We start from the raw sequence: 14,768 nt of genomic DNA, 5'->3' as shown, positions 1-14,768 counted from the left end.
CGTAGTGAGTGGATGTATGGAAAGAGTGTAGTGTGTGTTGTAGGGTGCCAAACAAACTACATCAACTCAAAAGAACCAGACAAGAGGTGTGGATAGGTGAGGAGCGAGAGAGCCACAGATGACGACCCCGCCCCCCAGGCTCCTGCAGGACAGACAAGAGACACACACACACACACAGCACCAGCCAATAGAGTGGGAGGGTTGTCACAATTTGAACCATCAAAGTCAAATTGTTAATACCATCAGAAATGATAAAGCAACCGAAAGACACCAAACACACAAAGAAATCTCTTCCCAGGCTGGAGGAGCATGAGCACACACCCTTGAGCATTTTTTGGGAGCTGCCCTCTGTCTGGCTTTGATGCCTGAATGTGCCACTCCTCTGGGACAGAGAAAGGTGAACAGAGAGGCGCTTGCTCCCTCTCAGAGCTGAGGAAACACCAGACAAGGGGAGGAAGGACAAATTGTTAGGGAGCAGGAAGAGGGTTGACTCTGGTGATTGAATAAGGTAAAATGGGAGGGACAGATGCTGAATAGAGAACACAATCTGTAACAAACCTGTTGTATTCAATATAATCCAGCAAGAATTATGTTTCCCTGCTAGGTTATAACCAATGGAAACAATCAATCAGAGATAGCTTTGTTAACAATATTCTCTTTATTGAAATGAAATACAGTATAATAGTTTTTTCACCCACATAAATGACTATACACTGAGCGCACACCACTGACCTATATAGCTCAACACAAACTATTCTTGCACAGCTGTAACCAGAGAGTAGCAGATCTCATTACAGGGGTAGAGAGTGGAATGGAGAGCCGTCTCGTGACTGGTTTCCTGGGCTTGTTCCCGGTGTCACAGCACTCCATCCACTGGGTCAGGGAAGGCAGAAACACGTTTGGCCACGGTCAACATCAGAAATCCAACTTGTTCCAGGATCTGTATGGAAAACAAAATGAAATGTTTATTATGAAGCCAACTGTATATAGCTTCTACCAAAATTCAATTTACACTTGTTCTAAATAATTGCATAGACATGTTTTTATTTGGCTAAACAACCTGGGAATAGAACGAAAATATTTTACACACAAGACCATCCCATGTACAAATTCTGGCTGTAGAGAATATTTTTTCCTCTATCCCAGCCTGAGTCTTGCTTACCATATAGCGCTATTTAACTTGCAGTGCATTTGGTCAGCATTCGTGAACTGGTAAATTTGTAATTTTCCAACATTATCCCCACAAAGTTCAACCCAATCAGTTGACAAAGTCCTACAAGTGGTAAACTCAAACTAGTGCCATGCAAGGTCTATAGATTATCAGGTCTAAATGATAAGAAAACAACCAAGTGTCCTTGACAGCAACGCAGAATGACGATCCTGTGAGTTTACAAATGCAAATCCTGACCCAACCTCATCATTTACAGACCTTGGTTCACTACACCTGACATTAGGAATTGTAAAGTATAAGTAGCTTTTTGCAGTGGGAACAACATCAATGTACAAACAAGGCTTTGTGTGTGCACATGAAAATAAGGAACATCAGTAATATGATATTGACCTACTGGGATTCTGAACAGGTAGGGCTGGGTATCAAAAACATTTTTTAATACGCGGCCCTACCTATCCTAGTTCCTCAGTTTTTAGTGCCAACATCAATTTGAAGGCGTCGAAAAGCTTTAAAATATTGGATTATTTCAATGGGGTCTCACATTTTCCACAGGTTCATGGGCATTTTGTTGAAAAAACAACAACAAAACAGCTGAGCATGATCTGATTCTGTTTAGAGGAATACTGTTATCACATGAAATGTGCTTTTTTTCGCTCAACAAAGAAGTCACTACCAATAGTAAAACTGAATTTAGTAGCTCATTCTTCACAGGTCCTGACTGTGATCAACCTAAACAAGCGGTTCACCTCACATAAAGGAGGTGGTCACGTGATAGCAACAGTAGCCTACGGGTGCTTGTTTACAAGAACCACCGAACGTATTGACTACCTCCTGATTGACTATTTATCTGAATGTTAACATAATATAGTTATGAGATAATTATCCAAGCAGGGAGTTGTACTTTTTTGTTTTGCATAGGCCGATTGTTGAGAAATAAAAAAGCAATTAGGTGCCAAATGAACACCATTGCACAGATGAACAGCTCAGATTAAAAGGCATACCTACCTAGAGCAGGGGGAAAGTCAGTCAAGACGACGAACTCTTGGTTCTCCTCCGTTTAATTTCGCTGTTGTGATATTTCTCTGCTATTTTCCTCTCGTGTCCCGCGGGGCAATGGCGATTCGTGTTCAGCTCGATTTCTCTCTTTGTTCTCCCCTTGCCACCAGCATGACACGAGTATTCAACTAGATTATAGTAATCATATTGGTCGTAATATGCTTCCTCGAAAGAAGCAAATCTTTCCATATCTGTTGCCATGAGGAGAGGAATGCAGCAGTTTTACCAGACGGATCTCAGAGCGAGTAAATAGATGATGTCACCCAGTGTTTATATACAAGCTGTCACATGATCACGGCGCGTCGGGGAAACGACGTAGAGACAAAGCGGTGTACCAACTACCGTATACATTAATAAACAGTTTGTAAGCTAATAAGGTATTTGGGGGTTTAAAATTGTGATAATATTGTGATAACAATATTGCATAATATGCCATAGGTATTAAGCTTCGTTAAGTTGAGAGAAAGGCTATATGTGACCTCCAGTGGTTTCCCTTCATGCAGAGGATAGTTATGGCTAAATGAGATATCTATATGTGGGATATATGTGGGTATATACCGTATAGGAGTAGCCAGGGAAGATACTTTTCATAGAGCCGGTGTGCACTGCAGGGCTACTTACTGATGCGTACTTTATTTTTTTATTATAAGCATCACAAACTATTTGAAACCACAACAAAACTCTCTTACAGACAACTGTTGGACTGTTTTTTCCCCAGCAAAAAATAGTTTTGAACCGGGGTATGAGGTAGGTTACAATAGCTTTCTGTACAGTCAGAGGAACACGGTATGGTAATGAAAAGTTTTGCATGAGCAGAAAAATACAAACCATTTGTTTGCATAGTAGCAGTTGTTTCCGTATTTAATCCCATGTTCAGTGAGTGTGGAGACTGTTTTGTTGCTCAGCCACATGATAGCACAGTGGCACGCCCATGATGGTGTGGCACGTCCTGACGCGTTTCCACGTCGCAGCTCTGTCCCAAATGCGAAGTAGCTGCGTATGCGTGTCTCCAGCTAGGCCAGAGAATGATGGCGGCGCCCGTCCTGAGAGTGTCCACCCCTCGATGGGAAAGAATAGCCAGGCTTCTCGTTTGCCTATTAGGCATAATATTGTCTTTATATGCTTTTCACGTTGAGAGGGAAAAGGCTCGGGACGCGAGTTATCGGGCTATGTGCGACGTCAGCAGCTCCATCAGCTGTTCAAAAGTCTTCAGTTCAAGGTAATTTGAATTCACCAAGCAGCGCCTACAGTGGCGCTCAATGAGACTGGCTTGTATTGTGGCATTTTGGGAAGGGCTGCGCGGTTTGAACTGTCAAATGCATTGAGCTAACGTTTGCCAGAGACACATAGCTAACGCTAACTGCAAACCATAACTGCCTATGTGTAACTACTGGCTAAGAAACCTACTATTGGAAATTAGCTAACTGGTAACGTTACCATGAACCACCCATTCAACATTTTATTAAGCATATCATTAGCTAGCTAGCTCAATGGAGCTAGCATTGCTAGCTACTATCCAACGTATCACATCTGCTAACGTTACACTCCTCTTAGCTAGCTAGCCATCAACAGAGAGCCGTCAACATTGTTAAATTATCATTCGATAAGTTACTGATAGCTAACGCTAGCTTATCGTAGCTACTTGCTGCTCTCAATTTTAGAAACTTAATACTAGCGCCAACGTTATCTTGGTCTGACCATTGTTGTGAAGAGAGAGTGTGGATGAAGCCACTCCATCCACCGTCCAAAAACAGAGATTTTTGGTTCTTAGCCGGCTCATTTTGATGGTTTTGGGTAACGTTACCATATCCACTATAGTTAGCTGTCATGTTAATGTTACCAGCTATCTATAACGTTAACCGTGGTGACATTTCAGTCCAAAGGGTCATTGTTAAGCCAGGGCTACTCCCTGACCAGATACCCGGTGAGGGACACACTGCACTGAGCCTCTCCAGAGGTCACTGGGGGACTTGAGTGACCAAGGGACCCAAATTGTCAGGAAAATCAAATTGAACATCACTGATCACATACTGTTACCAGTTGGACAAATTGTCCTAATTGGACAGATTAAACTGTTACTAGGATATTTGATGATAATTGTATTGTTGCCTTACTGCAGTGTTGATTGAATTTAAACATGAGACGAATCAGAGTTGGTTTACTCTCAAAGATCAGTTTGCCAACATCAGCCATTACAAAAATATTCTTATTCTTGTGATAGAGGTATTCGGAGCAGTTCATGCTTTGAAGTTACCATGCCATCTTCACTTTGGGAATGGCCAGTTTGCATGCACCTTTTCAGGAATCAAATTAAGACCCCACCTGTTGGAATCTCACTGAATATGAGTCATTTCAGTTCCTTGGCCCTACCTATTACATATTTGTGAGATGACTGTTTGAATACTAGAGGTGTTAATCTAGCCTTTCTCACAGCTTTGAACATTTTTTATCAGTTATGAGTGAAAATGGGTTCCAGGGTTCCTAAAACAATTTGCTAAAGACAAGTTACTTAATTGACTTAACTAAATTGAAAGCTGGGTGTATTTCCTCCCTCTAAATGAAGGCTCATAGTTTTTGCTACTTTTACCTCTAGTAACTCTGGTCTCAGCAATCTTGGTTATATGACCACCAGCTGTCTGATTGATAACAAAGATCAAGGGGCTATTTTTTAAATGCAAATTTCAGTTTTTAAGATAAAGTGAATGTAGTTATATCCCCTGTATGTGCAGCTGTAGTCCATTTTATTTGTCATGTCTGAGTGTGTTTCTGTCCGTCACTTCAACATATTTTTGTATCTGTACAAGATAACAACAAAAATCAGAAGCTTAGTGGGACTGTGGGACAAATCAAATCCATTGGTTGCTAAGGCTGCTATAATTTACACCACAATGTCTAAAAGGCTGTCACTCCTACACTGTAGGCTCTATAATAATGAAACTTTGTACACATATACATACATACAGCTGTAACAGATTTGTTAATGATGCATTTCCAGATAAACTGGCATTTACCTTAAAGCATTGACAGGGTTCATATGCTGGTCTGGAAAGCATGGAAATAGAGTTTGACAATTTCAAGTATAGGAGAAAAATCACAAAGTTTTGAAAGTCTGAAAATGCAGTACTACACTACAAAACGTTCGCCCCGGAGAGACTGCGTATGTCTTAAGTATGAGTAATATTATTAGCCAAGAGTCAAAGGTGTGAAATAAATCTGCAGTGTGTAACACTGAGGCCCAAAAGCCATGGAATTTTAAAATAACATGTTTAATGTTTAGAATGTGCAGTCACTAATAAGGATGTTCATGAATAGGCCCAATGAATGATCTGTTATTTAGGCCTATTCCTGACTGTGTGCAACATCAATCACTGTTATCAAACTGAAAGATTAATTTTGGGGTTCGTTGTATGTTGGTGGAAACATGCTTTCTTTTATATTGACCGTGACAAATAGCATAATGGAAACATTCTGTGAGAGTAAAAAAAACCCAGTTTGAATCATTTGCTAACCCTGCCTGCTGCCCTACCAAGTGAGCTAAAAGTTGCTACTATACTATTAATTATCCATACTACTATAGTATTAACTATTAATATTACCTTTGGGACATATAAGGTCTACAAATGCACACTATCAGAAAAGCAATGTGGCCATCATTAACCAATAAACTTTGGCCAATCGAAAAATTGGTGATAACAATTTGTCCAATCATCATGAAGCTTGATACATTTAGTATATGAGCATGCAAACTGTTGTTTCTGCATGAGTTACAGGTGCTCCGGTGTTTGAAGGTAGGTGGGATGTTGCAGTCTTCTGACTGCCTTGTTCCACCACGTGTTAGAAAGTACAGACTGTAAGCCTTCATTTGAGGGTTAACAGTTGAAGAGCAAAAGCCCTTTGGGTCCATTGTCCATTTCAGGGTGCTAAAAGGTTGATGAAGATTATTAAAGTAACCATTAAAAAACGAGGCAACAGTAAACGTGTCGTTCCCACGAATGAAGAAGTCCCCATCTGGGCCAATCAGTAACAAATATGTCATGTTGTTTTGAGCTGTAATTTTAGTTCCCTCTTGGGCCAATTTTGCATGCTGTATTGCAGCGGTGAGATGCATCAATTCCCCAAGTTTGGTCAAAATGTGGTGTCTTGAGATTTTACGCCTTACACATGGATGAGGGAACAAAGGATGTAGCGCTGCCCCTTGGGCTGATCAGTGTAATTTTGAACATGTGACAACGCAGTGGTGAGATGCATCATTCCCCCAAGTTTCGGGAAATTCCAACAAGTAAAACATTCTAGAGCCTCCCTTAGCTCTATCAGTGCACTTTTTAAGGCATCATAGCCTATGATATTATAACTGTCACATGGCAATTTCCAAAATTTTAAAATAGCAAAATATTTGTATAAGGGGCCTTTAGACATGCATCATCACCAGTCTCTTCATATCTTACCACTGTTCTCCCCAAACATATCAGTGTAAGTCTATGAGAAATCAGCAGTGACTCCCTTTTTACTCTGATGCACAATGTGGCACATTGTTGGGGCAAATGATCAAACCAGCCTCTTATCATCATGCTCCTGCTGCAGAGCCTCACAATTGACGTGAATAACCATGATCATTGTTTCTCCTCCTCTGATCCCAGAGTTCACAAAAAAGTATTAGTGAAGAGAAACAATGCACATAAGATCTATGTTTATCCAGTACTTTGAAAATACCCCATGTACTGCTACGCTAGAGCTTTGGAACGTGCTCATTGATTAATTGGACTTCTTTCTGTAAAGTCACTTGACAGATATCAGAATGCCTGGACTAGCAGGATCTGATCTGCTACTTTGCACAGTGTTATAACTTATGCTATAACATGTAAGAAACTAAATCCACAATTGACTTGTCTGCAGCACTGTAGAGCAGTAAGGTTGCAAAGTAGGTGTATATGTACATTTTACTGAAACAGGTTGAGTGAGTTGACTATGGTATGAAACTTGTTCTGTTTTAATTATACATAGTTAATACATATGTATTCCATCTTCCAGGGAAATCTTTCACCATATTGAACGATAGTGCCTAAATTGTGTATGTTAAAGTGCTGCTTTTAGCCTGTGTGATGTTCTGGTTTTCTCTAAAAGAAATATGTCAGGACAGAAAAAATATCCTGTTGGCATATGTAGAATTGCAACAACAGACTTCAGACACAAACTGCAACACAGCAGGGCAAAAGCTTAACCAAGTTCACTGGGGCACAAACTCTTATGATGGAATATGGGGCCTACTGTGTTGCATATTTACTGTGAACAACGGAGTAGTGCAACCATGTGGGGATGTGGAAGAAGTGTTAAACCAGCACCAGTAGTTGCACCACTCAAACTCCTAGCCAGGTTAATTGATTATCTTGCCGTTGAGGCCATACTTAGAGTTCTGGAAATCAGACAAATTTCATTAAAATGTAGGGGTTAAACCGCAGCCTAATTTGTGATCTGATCTGTCACATATGCTGAACAACTAGGTTGGGAAACCCTGTCTCAATGGAGACAGTCATCTCATTTCTAAGTGATTGTGCATTGCTGTATATTTGTTAATTTTACAAGATGGAGCCTTGTTCTTTTTCTCACCTCCACAAGCACCTCAATACTAAACTGCAATCTATTCTTTTCAGTTTGCCACTGTTTTGCCCCTTACTTTTTTTGCAATTAAGGTTATAACTGCCTTCTCTACTGATGTTTATTTTTTATTACGGTTTAGGTGGGGTCGAGGATTTGGACTCTTGGCCTCAATTTTTGGAAATGACAGTGCACTGAACCAGCCGAACAGTGTCTACGGGATTTTCTTTTACGCCTTTCAGCTCTTACTAGGTAAGATGTCATTTTAGAGTAATCTGTTGGTACTGAGAATTCCGTTAACACATCTCCCTAGTCATGGCACAATTATTGCTGACTCACCACTCTCTCTTCCTCTGTCTCAGCTATATTTAACTAAACCTGGCTCACATGATAAATCATGTCTTATCATGTATAGTGTCTGTCTTTAAATATACTTACATGGAAGGCTCACTATTTTTAGAAACTTATCCTATTGATCGCTTATCAAACCCTCCGCTCAGGACATTCATACCGCAATTTTTTTAAAGAAATTGGTACCAGCTTCCTCTGTGCATTTGTTAGTGCAAGTCAGTGGAGATTGAAACAATTTCTCTCAGCATCATCTACAAGATATCCCATTTACCATTATGGCCTGTTCAAACCATCAGGGATATATTGGAACAGGAACATGCCCGTGTGTTTTCAGGTTTTCAAGATTTCAAGGTCTCAAGATGTTACTTTTTTACTGAATAACAGTAATAACTTGCTGTTAATAGTAACAGTAAGAATAAGCAAGTTAACAGATTGAAAGGACTTGAATGCGGTTCTGAGAGTAGTGGCTTCATTCTCCGGAGTTTGATTTTTAATTGGACAAACAATACAATGATTGGCCTATTCTGATATGGGCAGTGATAAGTAAGAATGTGTTATAAATACTTTGCCTTATGAATGACTTGTTTTAACTTGAAGGTGTTCTTCAGTTCCCTTGCCAATGTTAAAGTCACATTCTCCTCCCTCCGGAGTACATTGTAGATGGTTTTGCTGACTCAGTCATGCTAGTTTGACACGTTTGCTTGCTGACTTGCCTGTAGGCTTGCTGAGCCACCTGGTGCTGGCACAGAACAAGAGGCCCTTTTATCCATAGCAGTTACTACTCATTTGACTAACACAATAGTAGCCCAGTTAAGTCAAACTGCAGGGCAGCGGGTCAAGATTTCCATACTGAAGGGCACAGAGACTAGGGACAACTCCAGAAACTCCAGAAACAAGACTTTAATTTATTTCTGATTCATACCAATGTATAGCTTGGAACTGCTCTATCAACACTAAGTGCGAGACTGACTTTGTAGACTCGAAAATGCTCTCTGTGTTAACAATCCCTTGAAACGGAAAACTACTTTTTTGACAAAAAAAACACAATTTTGCTTTCTTCAAGATTTTATACCACTGCAGCCAAACTGCAGTGCAAACTCCTGCCTATGCTTCCTTTTATCAGAGCTCTGATTTCCATTTCCTGAGGTTTTTAACAGAGCTTATCCTCAGCTGCTGCTGCCCTTGTACAGTATGTTGGAGCTGCTTTGTTGTATTGCTCCTCTATTGTAATTTCAGTGCTATGAAGTGACAGAATGTGTGTGCTGGGTATTTCCCATGTTAAAAAACCTGTTTAGTACTACAACTATATAAAGTTCTGATGGTGGTTCATGTTGCCAGGGTTAGGACTGCACTGAATCGTGTATAATTGTATAACGTGATTTTAGTTTCCACAATTAATAATTGTAGAATTTGACAATATGTAAACATTTAACTTTTTATTTCACTTAATTCGGAAAACTCACTGTCAAATCATGCGCTCCCATTAACATTCCTCTGCTATTCACAATGAGCACTGCGATCAATCACAGCCTTCAATTGCGCAGCTTACCGGTATTTATCTCTTTTAGATTCTACATGACTGAAGCATGTGTGGACTCCGTAATTTAGATCAATTTTAGACTGAAATCAATAATTGTTGATTGATAATTGTGATCACAATATTTGGCAAAATAATCAAGACTAGCATTTTTAGCCATTATTGTGCAGCCCCAACCAGGCGTAATGTCTGTGTTTTGAGCTGTTTGTCATCATCAGGAGTGATGACACCAATAGAGAAATGTCTGAGACTGAAAGAGACAAGAACAGGTGATTTGACTAACTCATCAGGTTGTTTGTGTATTGCAGGACTGTGTCTTTTTTACGGTGCCTCACACAATTTACCTAAGCCCTAGTTTCTGTTTCCTGTCATAGGAATGACTGTCAGTGCAATGGCTGCCCTTATTCTCATGACGACGTCCATCTTATCGGTGGTGGGTTCGCTCTACCTGGGCTACATCCTCTACTTTGTCCTAAAGGACTTCTGCATCATCTGCATCACCACATATGCGCTGAACTTCATTCTCTTTATCCTCAACTACAAGCGACTGGTTTACTTGAATGAGGCCTGGAAGCAGCAGCTCCAAGCCAAGCAGGACTAAGTTGTCGAGACGGCAAGAAAAATATGACAAACAAAAAAAGAAATGTGACCTCTGAACATTTGACTTGCCACCAGGAGACCTTGCTTCCAAACAATGTTTATTCTGCTGTGTGTTCAAAAAAAGAAACGAAGAAATTTAACTTAATGTTGGGCCCGACATCTCAATGTTGATTGCAAACACGGAAGGATTTATCAGTGAAAGATTTTTTTTTTCTTTTAATTTCTTTTTCCTTTTTTAACATTGTTCTCACTTAAGGAATGGGCTGGCTTTGTGTGTGGGGAAGTACATCAACCCAAGCAAGCAGAGGCAGAGGTCCACAATATAGACGATGGAGGACAGCCCTCTTGTGAACAAAAAGGATCGGAAAATGGAAGAAAAACGGGACATAAAAGGGGTTTACTTGAAATGGTTAGGAAGGTCCTGTTACTGCACAGTGGATCTGCACTAAAACCTGAGCGGGACGGAATAATGTGTCCGAAAAGTAGAAATACACCATCACTAGGTTATCATACAGTTTGCAGATATGGTTCTATGGGAGGGCGGGGGGGACAAAATGATTAACATTTATAAAGAATAGAGTTTTGTTGTTTTTTTTTGTTGTTTTTCTCCATGTTTACACTTTACAGCACGTTTCTTTTTGAAGAGGACCACTAAAATTAAACATGGGAGAATGTGAGAACTTGTGTGTAGATCAGTCAGATTATTGTTTCTCTTTTGCAATTCTGTAAATAGCTGCTGAGCAATATTCCAGGCTAGATTGTGATTTAGTGTTGACATAGACTTTTAAGGAAAAAACCACCAACAAAACAGGAAAAAAAAGAAGTAAATCTGGAACAAAAAGCGATTGAGGTCACCGTGTCGGTGAATAAGTCTGAAGATGTGCTTGCGGTTAGTGTGGGACATCTTACTTCCCGCAATCCTGGTCAGGCATGCAGTTCAGAGTTGTGTGATTTCTTTGTCGTAAGTGGTCACTGTCTCATCTGCTCTCAGAAGCCATCAACACAAGAAGTCTTTCAAACAGAACAATAGGTTCATAACACCAAGTCTGCATAACAGCACCCTCACTGTCTTTTTTTTTTGTTGTTGTGTGAAAAGCATTCCTGACCACCACACACAAGTGGGATCCATGAAGACTTATGTGCCTAAAGGAGTGTGAGGTGAATTACCTTTTTATTTTTCGGGAGGGTTGTAATGTCACGTTAACACCATTGTTGCTGATTGTTTTATTGTTACAGATCCAAGGCTTTATTTTTATGATCACAATATTGTAAACTAAAATGCCAGTAAAGTGTTTCTCTCTCCCCAATATACTCTAATGAGGTAGCACAGGCTGCTACACTGTGATTGTCTGCTCAAGGGTAAAGTGGCCTGGAGGCAGAAGCGTCTAATGTCTTGCAGATGCAAATGTTCTAGTTACGTTGATGCTCGTCTGGCTTTTGTTCCCTGTCAATTGCAAGGTAAAGGTGATCTCGCCAAGCTGAGTTACAGTTCATTTGCAGGATGTGAACAAAAATTGGAAAATGTAATGCTTTGTTGACATGAACAACAGAAGTGTACACGGTGTACGATTCTTTCAGCAAGAAACCAAGACAAACTCTTAAGCCATATCTGGGTTGCTGACGGTCTCCTAAGATGTACAGTTGCAGACACTGAAGCTTTTCATTAAGTGGTTGATCTCTATTTATTGAAAAACGTTTTTTAGAATGGAAACTGGCATAATCTTGATCTAACTCATAGTGATACAGATTTGTAGACTGACACCAGTATGGGAAAGGAGACCAGATTGCAGTGCCGTTGCTAGAAACCCACAGTATTGTCCAACATGTGGAACAGTTCCAGGCAGCTGGATTTCCCACTACCACCACCAAGGTACCTAGTAAGACCATTGTCTTTTATTTCCCACCCAAACTCCATTGATTTTATACATGTTTGCAGTTTCCTACTTTTCAGATGCATGGTACAATACGTCCTGGCTTCAAGCATATGTTGGCCATCGGACAATCTTACAGATACTGTTATAGATCTATAACAGGAGTACCACTAATAACAGTAATAATCTCTGTGTGGTTCAGGTTTTAAACCAGTTGGTTAATAGTTTCAATTCCACCACTGCTAGTCTCCATGTCCCTTCATGTGTGTATGATGGAATGCGATTTCTCTGAGTTTTTTTTTTTTCTGGGGGGAAAAAAGTCTTGTTGATGATGGCAACTGTTCAATGAATTTTAGTGACATGTGCTCCCTGTGATAATGTGTCAAGTCATCAGTTGTGTTTGAAAATGATTGATGCGGTACATGCATTTTCCAGGATATTGTCAAACAGTTGTCAGATATTGGATATTGTCAATTTCTGCCATTTTTATCAAATTGTATGGTCTTCTGGTCTTTCATAGAATGAGGTAAATGGTTGCATTGTCAGTTCTCAGCATGTCATCGTTCACGAAGATCTTTCTCTAACAGCATTGCCTTGTTGGGCTTGCATCAGATTCTTTTAAGTCAAACTCAGAATGAGATCACCAACCACACAGTTTTGTCCTCATCCATATCTGGGAAAGCCTGTGCACTCTCATCTGTCACATCTAAGACAAGTCTCCCTGGGGTTCACTTGCAGAAGTCAAATTTCCATTTGCAAAAATCTGACTTGACTTTGACATAACTTGCTCATTTTTGGCAACGATTTTGGGTCCTTTGAGTGTCAGCCATAGAAATGACAAGCGTTAGGTAGTCTAATGTTAAGTCTGTGATTCCTGTAATTTGTAAGCCTGTTACTACTAGTCGCCCAGTTACTTTAAAGAGTCGGGTGAGGAATTTGGGATGTTGAGTCACTCAAGTTAAAACCCCAAGAAAGTGTTCGTTGGCTGGATAAGCGATTGCAGCGATGTAATGTTTTTGTTTTTTTTCCATGTCAAAAAGAAGGTTAAATTAAGATCAGTCTGCTATGACTCAACCTGTCTTAGTATGACTGCATTTTCATAAATATTGAATTAGGCCCTGAGGTATATAACTGCCATGTTTGTTGCATCACCAATGCCATCAAAAGTGCCTTCTGTTTGATCGCTGGGCCTTGAGCCAAAGAAGAGCAACAGTAAAAGCCTTGTAAAATGAAGAATGATAACAGTAACGGGCACTCCTGCTTGCCTTCCTTAAGATGTAATCTGATAATTGGTAATTCCCAAAGATTTGTTATCCAGTATCAGTGCAAAAATCCATTTAGAATTACCAGGCAAAATGCCCTGTCGAATCAATGGCCGTTCCCTTTTTTTTTTCTTCCTGAACTCCACTATATTGTCATCTTTACTTTTTCTAGCTAGGACATGTTTGTTAGCGAAGAGTACACTATCTGTTAAAACTACAAGATTGTAATGTTCTTTTTCCATCATTAATTACGCCCTTTAGCTGTATAGACTGTTAACATTCTGGGTTATTTTAGTTTTTAAAAAATCGGGGGGTTGGAGGGCTAGGATTCCATGTGTCAGCATAAAATGTTTATTAAATTTCTTTGTGGAGGAAAACTACTTAGGTTTGCTTCTGTATTTGCCAAATATGTTTTAAAATGCTGTATTTTCTTACATGGAAAAGTGTTACATGAATGGTAGGAGGGTGCAGAAAAACAATCTGATTAAATCCAGCTTACCTTATGGGAAAAAGTTGACACGAGAGAACATTTTAAATTGTGTCATTGTCATGTGGAAATGATCTACCATTAAAACATTCCCTCTGAAACGACTTCTGTCATTTTAAGTTATTTGAGAGAAACATTGCTGTTACACTTAAGAACTATTATTACTATTAATTAAAAGGGGATTACTGCTTAATTTAAGATTTATTTTTTTTTAAGAATTTTTCTTAACAATTCACATTATTCTTATGACCCAGGACATTAACATCAGTATGTGAACATGAACAAATCTTTCCAAGTGCTAAAAATAACAAGAGAACCAAGAGTCTCATCTTTGATGTCATACTGATAGCCTCAATAGTAAAGCCTCAAGCTGCTCCGTTGACCATGAATGGAGAGCTGACTTTTTGGACTGGATGAACATCTATATTTTATATTAAAGTAATACTGCTGGTTCCAAACTCCAAATCCTCAGTGATCCTCAAAATAATCCTGGATACGGGCAGCGTCACCTTTCCATCATTTGCAAATGACTGCCTCTACATTGGTGTAACATCACAGATTGGGACAAACTCTTTCAGACAAAATCGGAGACTGTGTGGGATGTTTACTGATCATGGTCTGCTTCTAGTGTGTTAAGTGTCCTATGGCACAGGAATAGCATCAAAACAGAATTTCAGGGGTCTTCCCCTTTAAATGAAAATATTTTAATTGGTCCCTTTTGGAGGTTTTCAGGCATGTGAGCAACCAGCAGCTGACTGAGACACAGGTTACATAAACATCACATCCAAGTCAGTGAGTTGTTGGAAACATTCAGCAAACATTTTTCAAATGTTTCAAGCAA

The 14,768-nt window shown here is 39.7% G+C and overlaps 1 protein-coding gene and 1 long non-coding RNA gene across 2 annotated transcripts; one reads left to right on the top strand and one right to left on the bottom strand.

Annotated features, from left to right (window-relative positions):
• Positions 1–639: 639 nt before the first annotated feature.
• LOC144541740 (uncharacterized) lies at positions 640–3,139 on the bottom strand. Its single transcript, XR_013506844.1, has 2 exons — positions 3,056–3,139; positions 640–940 (listed from the first exon to the last, which is right to left on the bottom strand). It is a non-coding gene; the product is annotated as an uncharacterized LOC144541740 (long non-coding RNA).
• Positions 3,140–3,244: 105 nt separating this feature from the next.
• vkorc1l1 (vitamin K epoxide reductase complex, subunit 1L1) lies at positions 3,245–14,031 on the top strand. Its single transcript, XM_078286552.1, has 3 exons — positions 3,245–3,446; positions 7,962–8,071; positions 10,082–14,031. Exons 1-3 carry the CDS (start codon positions 3,253–3,255, stop codon positions 10,306–10,308), a joined length of 531 nt encoding a protein of 176 aa, XP_078142678.1. The 5' UTR covers positions 3,245–3,252; the 3' UTR covers positions 10,309–14,031.
• Positions 14,032–14,768: the final 737 nt, after the last annotated feature.

Source organism: Centroberyx gerrardi, chromosome 11, assembly GCF_048128805.1.
Source record: "Centroberyx gerrardi isolate f3 chromosome 11, fCenGer3.hap1.cur.20231027, whole genome shotgun sequence".
NCBI lineage: Eukaryota > Metazoa > Chordata > Actinopteri > Beryciformes > Berycidae > Centroberyx > Centroberyx gerrardi.
Note: the sequence above shows the minus strand (reverse complement) of the source record. Positions and strands in the feature narration are given on the sequence as shown.

Coding starts and splice junctions, on each gene's coding strand:
- vkorc1l1 (XM_078286552.1), top strand. CDS start 3,253: ATGATGGCGGCGCCCGTCCTGAGAGTGTCCACCCCTCGATGGGAAAGA. Junction 3,447..7,961: donor TCAAAAGTCTTCAGTTCAAG/GTAATTTGAATT, acceptor ATTACGGTTTAG/GTGGGGTCGAGGATTTGGAC. Junction 8,072..10,081: donor CGCCTTTCAGCTCTTACTAG/GTAAGATGTCAT, acceptor TTCCTGTCATAG/GAATGACTGTCAGTGCAATG.